Source organism: Xiphias gladius, chromosome 7, assembly GCF_016859285.1.
Source record: "Xiphias gladius isolate SHS-SW01 ecotype Sanya breed wild chromosome 7, ASM1685928v1, whole genome shotgun sequence".
In the NCBI taxonomy this organism is placed as follows: Eukaryota; Metazoa; Chordata; class Actinopteri; order Istiophoriformes; family Xiphiidae; genus Xiphias; species Xiphias gladius.
In genome coordinates, this window is record NC_053406.1 from 4,644,927 (window position 1) to 4,653,110 (window position 8,184).

The 8,184-nt window shown below is 38.3% G+C and overlaps 1 protein-coding gene across 1 annotated transcript; it reads right to left on the bottom strand.

Moving 5' to 3' along the window:
- Positions 1 to 401: 401 nt before the first annotated feature.
- LOC120791580 (thrombopoietin-like) lies at positions 402 to 7,392 on the bottom strand. The gene is made up of 5 exons (XM_040130031.1): positions 7,204 to 7,392; positions 6,484 to 6,617; positions 6,142 to 6,228; positions 3,168 to 3,332; positions 402 to 2,623 (listed from the first exon to the last, which is right to left on the bottom strand). The coding sequence occupies exons 1-5, from the start codon at positions 7,277 to 7,279 to the stop codon at positions 2,444 to 2,446; spliced, it is 642 nt and encodes a 213-aa protein (XP_039985965.1). The 5' UTR covers positions 7,280 to 7,392; the 3' UTR covers positions 402 to 2,443.
- Positions 7,393 to 8,184: the final 792 nt, after the last annotated feature.

Here is an 8,184-nt window from a genome sequence, read left to right on the forward strand (position 1 = left end):
CTGACTTAAATTTTTGACAAAAATAACAAAACATACTAAATACTAAATGTTGGCTAGTTATTATCAATACCTGAATTTTTGATGAGTGGAACTTCCAGTGTAAAAGTGTAAATTCCAGGGTAATATGCATGAAGTGTAATATCTGCCTGTGGCAGAGTTTCCCAGTTTATTCTAACCGAATAGCTGGTCTGTCATAATAACTAGAAAAACGAACATTTACAAACAGTGGTCAGTATTTCTTTTTGGAAACAGTGCATTCCTGTATGGACCAACAAGGGCTAGGAAAAACATTTATCAGATCAAATCAAACATGTTACTTCTCATCTTTCACTTCTGTGTTCTCAAAATATTACGCAACACCTGCTCACCATTGAGGCTTTTATTTTGACAGTGGGGACTGGTTTAACGCTTTAGACAAAAGTGATCCAAATAATAAAGAGTAATGCAGCAGTATAATGGCCCACCTTTCTCCCAAACAGTCTAAAGTCCTCCCAAGTGAATAAATAATATTATTATCGTTATTGAAAAAATACTGCAACATTAATACATATTTGCTATATATACATATGGATACATATATCTAAAAAAAGGAAATGCAATCATAAAAAATATATAAAAGTAATGCAGACAAATAAACTCTTTTTGTGTTCATACATTCATGCATTCATACATCTTTGGATTTTCAACACTGATATTTCCTAGTTATCTCAAATAAAACATGATAAATCCAAATATGCATTCACTTTAGATTTAGTTGTAGCATACAATACTGTAGTTTCCTTGTTTCCTCGACGGTTTACACTTGACTTTCACATAATCAACAGAGAACTGAGAGAGAATGTTGGCATTTGGGAACGTTGTAGAGTGCTTTAACACAATCACAGTGCATTGCAACTGTGTCTTTTTCATATTTTCAAGATCTTTTTTGCATCTAAAAATTTTGATTCCTGAGCTTTTAATATCGTCATCATAATCTTTCTGCAGGCCAGGGCTTAAAATTGTACAGAGTTACATTTGCAAGCCTTCCGCAGTCCCAGAAGAAGAAGAGAGGAGATGCCCATTATCCAACATAGAGCACCTCTCATCCAGCACCCAAAGAGGGGGCTACAGTCACAGTTTTGATTACACATTGCAGGCAGTAGTATGACCAGCAACGTTAACTGCCACAGTATGCTTTTTTTTTAAACACTGGTAAAGGCATTGTGGGTTACAAAAAGCTGGGGATTGCACAATTAGGTTTACTTACATGGAAATAAATGTGTGGGGTCTGACGTAAAACCAGGATAAGATCACAGTAATCCAGTCACATTACTTTCACTCAAAAGATTCTGAACGCCTATTAGGGAAATTCCCCTGGCACTGACAATTGACAGCATAATATTTCACTTACCCTATTTCATGTGGTTATGATGCACCTTTGAATGTAAAACATGCCCACATTAGTATCAATACAAGCTCCTTCATGTGAGTTCCAAAAATTTCAAGTGAAGTGGTTCAGTTAACTTGACATTTAACTGTTGTGTCTTGGTTTTAGCCATGCTAGCAGCATGGCTTTAGGAATGGCAATGTAGGTCTCTCACTCTGTCAGTTGGTCAGTCCTCCAATGTAGTCCACATTGCACGGACAATAATGGTCCTCAATCCTATTGACTGTGGTTATCCCTTTACTTTTTCTCTGCTGCTATCATGAGGTCAAAAGTTTTGTTTGTCCAGTACTTTGGTTTGTGACCAAGAGCCTGCAGAACTAATGATGTTCCCATCAGCCTAAATTGTTCTTTGTGTTTAGTGCTAGTTAGCATGAATACACACCAAACAAAGATGTTGGCACAGTAAACATCACATCTGCTAGACATCACCATGTTATCATTTTCATAGTGAGCATGCCGCTGTGAGTAAGTACAGCCTCACAGAGCTGCTACCATTGCTCTGGGCTAAAAATTAGTTATGCTTGAGAAGAAGAAAATATAAACTTTTAAGTAGGAGAAACTGAATAAGGAGCCACTAACACTCCTGATAAAAATTTCTTAGCGTTTCTTTCAGTGCACACTTTTAGTGTCTAGTGGTCGTATTGTCCTTTGATAGACTTTTCCACGATGAAAAGTTCTTCAAAAAACCATCATACTTTGTCAGTATTTATGAGATTTTACTCAAAACTATTGCTACCTCATTTGGCCTTCAAAACCACTCACTGCTTGATCCCGTTATCCGTCCTTGTGTCCCATGTCCTTTGCGAATATCAAAACCACCAATAATATCCACCATTATAACATTGTGTATTCAAGTCCAGTCCCAGCCCTTTCTTTTTGAGTCGTCATCCAAACAACGGACCCTCTCAGTCCAGATTGTGCTGTTGCACTCCTGATTTCTGGTTGTGTCTTGAATCAGTTGAAAGGCAACACAGCACCACAGTGCAAACATGCTCATTTCCATTTGTTGGATTAACCTCAGGGTCCTTTAGTATTGGCTGTCCTGCGTTCTTCTTTACAGATTTTACGATGGAGGTCAGTAGCAAGGTCCCCCAGTTTTCCCTTAAGTAGCTTCCTGTACTGTTCCAGCACTTTCATAAGGCTGGTTTGGCTGGAACAGTACTGTACCACAGAATGAGATGGTTCCTCTGTGTCATTCTGTAAGGGTCAAAAAGTGAATTAATTAAATATACACTAGACAACAGGGATTGACAGACCTGTAGTGTTTCTCTGAACAAATGCAGACATTTTTGGATCAAGGCCACTGATAGCAAGTTAGCTTACTTTCTTACTTCGTAATATTTGTGTCCATTATAGGGCATGAATTGTGTTGGAGACTCAAGGGGTTCTAATTAGTTTATTGGGACTAATTTGCACAGTTGTGGGAAATTATGTGAAACAAATGATGAATTGAACATTTTCTTGATGATTTTTATTTTTGAATGTATTCACATGAATATGCCAACTAGCCTTCAGTAAGAGTTGTACATGGATTTTCCATGATTTGTTTTTTTTTGTAATAATTTTCTATTATATTTCTGTATCATATTGATAAATATAGTGGTAGGTCAAATTTGTGTTTTTCAGAATGTCTTATTTGTATGTTTATCTATAATATGTTTACAACACTGTAATATATTGGAACTTGTGTTTCCAGGTGTGTGTATGTGTGTTTCCAGGTATTCATGTGCATGTGTATCACCTGTATCTGAAGCGTGTTGACAATAGCCACATAATTTCTGATGTGTTGCGCCATTGTGTCCAACAGTGAGGTTTGACATTGCAATGTGGTGTTCTTTATTGCCCCTTGCACTTCGTCTTGAAAAGCCCGGAGGGCCCCCACCACCTCTGCAAGCTTGTGCTGTAACTGGCCGAACACACAAACAAACTGTCACAATGTTGCTCTGATATGAATTAATATTAACTGGTTTAATAGGTACATCAAAGTATTTAACTATGCATATAAATTATTAGTATTTAATGTGGTAGTTCAAGTCTTGGTCAGTTATTCCATTAACAAGACTAAGAACCTACACCCATGCCAGCAATCTGTGAGGCTGTATGTGAGTTAACTGCTCACATCAGCATGCTAACATGCTCATAATGATAATGCTAACAAACTGATGTTTAGCAGGTGCTATAATCACTGTATTAGTTTAGCGTGTTGACATGCAAACATTTGCATCAAAGTTGTTACAGTTCATCCTCTGGGGACCATATGTGTACCAAATTTCCCAGCAATACATCATTGTTGAGAGCTAAAAAGTCAAGCTCATGGATGGTGCTAGAGAATAAGCCAGGATAACAAGGTCTCCAGCATGATACGCTGTCTGGGCACCAAAGATATCTGTACCAAATTTTGTGCTAAACTATCAAATAGATGTTGACGTACATATATATCAAAAAGTGCATTGTTTGTAGATTGAGTCAAGATGTTGCAATATCAACTGAAGAGGAAATGATAATATCCTTTGAATAAGGACTTCAATTATGTGAAAATGCCAGGGGTTATTAATTTAAATTTACCAAACATCATCAATTTTCAACGCACTGATTTGACAGTCTATTTAAGGAACATTCTGACACAGCTTCCGCCACATACCATCTGCCTGTTTAAGTTCTGCTCTAGTAATGGGAACCTATACTGGATTTCGTTCAGTGAGTACTGTTATGCGTCTCCCGATGTGAATTGGCATAGGCTTACATTCTACGGAATTCTATTCAGAAATACTAATGTGCTTCCATCAACGCAAACTAGGATAGGCTCCATTCCCCCATGACCCTCCTCACAATAGGCGCGGATTGGATGGATGGAAGGAATATCTTTTTACAATGGTGTTAGAGGTCATTCTTTATGCACTCCATATTATATAAACCACATAACAACAACAGAGAACAACAGCAAAATCATACTTTAAATGTATCTTGCTTTTTCCCACTTGCATCATTTTCTGCAGAGGTCTGAAGCACAAAGGATTTGACTTCATGGTTAAGTGCAGGATGACTGTTGATGTGGAGCTGGCATGAAGTATAACCAAGAGAGCTTGATGTGCAACCTTGGTATGTACCTGATGGCACAAGGATGCTGGTTTTCAGCACCTTACCTGTCAGAACACTTTTAAGAAGTTCTCAAAAAGCGCATTAGTTTGAACTTTTAAGCCACGTTAGCGGTGGATAAGTACAATGTTTGTTGGTTGATCAGGCAGTCCACCATTTCTACAGACATTCGTGTTCCCCTAGAGATAAACTGGAATAACTTTGGTAATGTAGCACTATCATCGGGTCTAAATGTTAATTAGTCCAATACTCTATGTACTCATACTCATGACCAAGTACCCACAAAACTAATGACAGTCCCATCAACCTCAGCTGCACTTTCTGTTCAGTTCTAATTAGCAAATGTTAGCATGACAAAACTGAGCTAAGATGCTGAATATGGCAAACATAACTGCTAAATATCAGCACGTTGGCATTGTCATTGTGAGTGTATTAGCATGCTGACCTTAGCGTTTAGCTAATGCTGCTATGCCTAACAGTGTGTCTCCATAGTAATAATTTCAGCCGCATTTTTTAGTCGTCCATCTCACCTGTGTCTGACGCAATGGGTATACTCCCATTTTAACCAATCCAGCTGTCTACACAGGCTGCATAACGGCTCATGTTTTTACTAAGCTATACGCCCCATAACCATGACCCAAAGCCTGTTTTCACACTCCAAGTCTATTTTCCTGCATTTTACGGTTGTGACTACAGTGATTGTTTAATTGGCTCTGAGCCGTTCCAAAATGCAGGTGACCTACAACTCATCATATTGCCTGAACACTTCCTATGTAGACACACATTGAGCACTGGAGCTGCTAATGTGTGGCTCACCCTACACGTTCAGTATAGACACAGTGTAAGTAAAACTTATATACAGCTGCAAACATCTGTGGCAATTTTAGGGACCTAAAATATCATGGATACACCACTGGAAGGCTTTGGACTCTTTGTTTGTTTGTACTTCGTCTGAAATTTTACTCAAGACACTTCATGCCAAATGTCCAGGAACACTGCACTGCAATAAAACAGCTGTCAGACAAGAAGAGCGGCAAATTTTGGCACATTAAGTTGGCAAGTGAAGAATGCTCTCAGTATTGTTTAACTTCCCTGGAAGTTAAACAATACCCCCCCTCTTTTCTTGCCAAGGTTTTGTCACGTTGCCTTTGAATCTTGTACAATATACTGCCTCAAACCTGTAAACTTATGTTATTGTTTGAACATTGACAAATTCAGAATCTTTGCACGTTAAGAAATTTAGAAATAAATATTTATTATTTTTAAATTTAGATGTTGGTCTCGTACATGTGGGGTTGTATTTCTGTTGCAAATAGATTTTTGCTTGTTCCTCAGCACTTAACTGATTCACTGACTGATGATTGGTACAGAATAGTAGCTTTCTAACAGTAGAGGACAGGTGATATGTTTTGCCAACCAGTGTAGTATATTATCACCCAGTACACCCTCTTATTTCACAGTTTTCTGTATTCATTGATATGTGGTGGACAATGAAAAAAGAGGAGAGGCAAAAAACCTTGATACATGCTGTCAGTTTTTGCAATTGCCTGCTAACTTTCCGAGTGAACAGAAGATGTGTGTGTGTGTGTGTGTTTTGGTGGATGTCAGGTACTACTTACAGTTTTATTTTTCCACTCCGCCAGGTGTACCCAAACACATGGTAACTGTACAGGAGACGGCAACACGTCTGAACCAACGCAGCCAGCCTGAGCATATGAATATAGTTTTGTCACACACATGCAGGCATAGAAATGACTCATTTTAAAATCAACAAAGCAATTCAAGCCCAATCAATACAGATTCAACATTCCTTTTATATCTTTGTTTCTCAAAACAGTGAACATTTATTAGGAAAGCTCTTGTGATATGATGCTAGATTGTTTTTATATTGATGCATCTATTTGTCCACAATGTGTGCTTTTAATTTTAAATCAATATTATTGCATAACTCATTTCCTCACCATGTCTTTCTTGACCCCCTCAATCCTTTTCTCCATACTTTCCCTGGCTTGATCATTGCACCAAAAGTCAGTGGGTCTGCCCTGCACTTCAGGTAGATGGGAGGAAATCACTCCTATCAGCAGCACCAGGAGTCCTAGAGGAGCACACAGTGGACATGACTGATGAGCAGCCATCTAGCTCCTTGATGCAGTGGCAGACAGAAATTTACCACCCTGCATTTGTATCTTTATAACCCCCTCCCCTTTTATTTTCATGGCTCCAACTGCTGTTAAATGGAGTTAATGACATGTAACATAGTTTATCTGTTAGCTGCCTTCTGATCTTTTCAAAATCCCACACACAAGTTTTGCCCCGACAAGTTCTAAACCACTTCTGAATTGATTATATCCTATGCCCAATAGAAAGTTCGAAGCAAATGACTGACGTGCTTCGGGAAAAGAAGAAAATGCCTTCAGTTAGCCTTTTCAGAGTAGTATGATGTGTAACTCACAAGTCCTAATGAAGAGTATGGAATCAGCTAATGGACTGAGGCAGTAGTATTATTAAGTAGTATCAAAACAGTAGTTGTAACATTAGCATCATATACAATACACAACATCCTATTCTACATAAAAGTGTCATGTTTACACCACTGTATGTATAAACTACAGCGACACCAGACTTCTCTCTAAGTAAATGCGAGTTGAAATACAGGACATTAGCTCTGACAGCCAACTTACTGCTATAAGCCATAACCCGTTCCTGGGTGCATGATGTCCCCCAGCTGTGGTCTTTCAGCCTGCCTCCTTCTTCCATTCATCTTCATGATAATTCTTGAAGCATAGTTCCCAGTTCTGCTGAAGGCGTCCTTCGGCAACTTCCTCTTTAAAAAGTTACATCATAAACAAGCAGTTTAATCCACTGGTGTTTCAAGTGTGACACGTGGTTATGCAAAACCATGACATGAACTGGAGGAATTTTAGAGCAAGTAGGTTGTATATTTGATTTAGCCCAAAGTTAATGTTTGACTCTGGATCCTCAATGCAAATAAGAGGGGCACCATGGAGGAGTCACAGTCATAATGATTTTCATGAGTTACTTTAGTTCATATATGGAATTTATCAGACCATCTATCTGCAGACATCTGTCACCTACTGTATGTGAATCTGTTGGTTCATATAATCATATCAAGTTAGACAAAAAAAGGGGTGTGTTAATAACATCAACAACCACAAAAACATGGATATAGTACTACTTGTAGTACTACTAGTACTGCTCATATATTCCAGCTCTTGTATATTGTGTACACAAGCGTGTAAGTCAAGAACAACAAACATGTAATGCTAGCTTTTCTGCAAGCAATGTTCATTCGTCACCACAGGAGAAAAAAAAAAGTTTTGGCAGTTTTACACTTAGAGCTGATCAACATGAGAAGAACTCATGATGAATATTTTAATTACCTGTAAAACTGGTAAATAATTAGTTAAGCCAAGTTCATTTAGCCTACATAGACCAAAATTACAAATTTGTGTCAAAGGGATTTACAATCTGTAGGTCACACCATATGGCCCCCTCTATCCTTAAACCCTGGATTTGCGCAGGGGGGACCTCAGGAAGAACAACAGTGGAGGGATTTATTTTTATGTGCAACATACACCAGACTTTAGACGACAAAATTCAAATTCATGGCAAATGATACAGATCTGCCCCCAATTTTAATG

Excerpts from the sequence above, each read along its gene's own strand:
- LOC120791580 (XM_040130031.1), bottom strand. The coding sequence starts at position 7,279 with ATGGAAGAAGGAGGCAGGCTGAAAGACCACAGCTGGGGGACATCATGC. Across the intron at positions 6,618-7,203 it reads ACGGGTTATGGCTTATAGCA|GACTCCTGGTGCTGCTGATA; the intron begins GTAAGTTGGCTG and ends GTGCTCCTCTAG. Across the intron at positions 2,624-3,167 it reads TCAACACGCTTCAGATACAG|AATGACACAGAGGAACCATC; the intron begins GTGATACACATG and ends TGACCCTTACAG.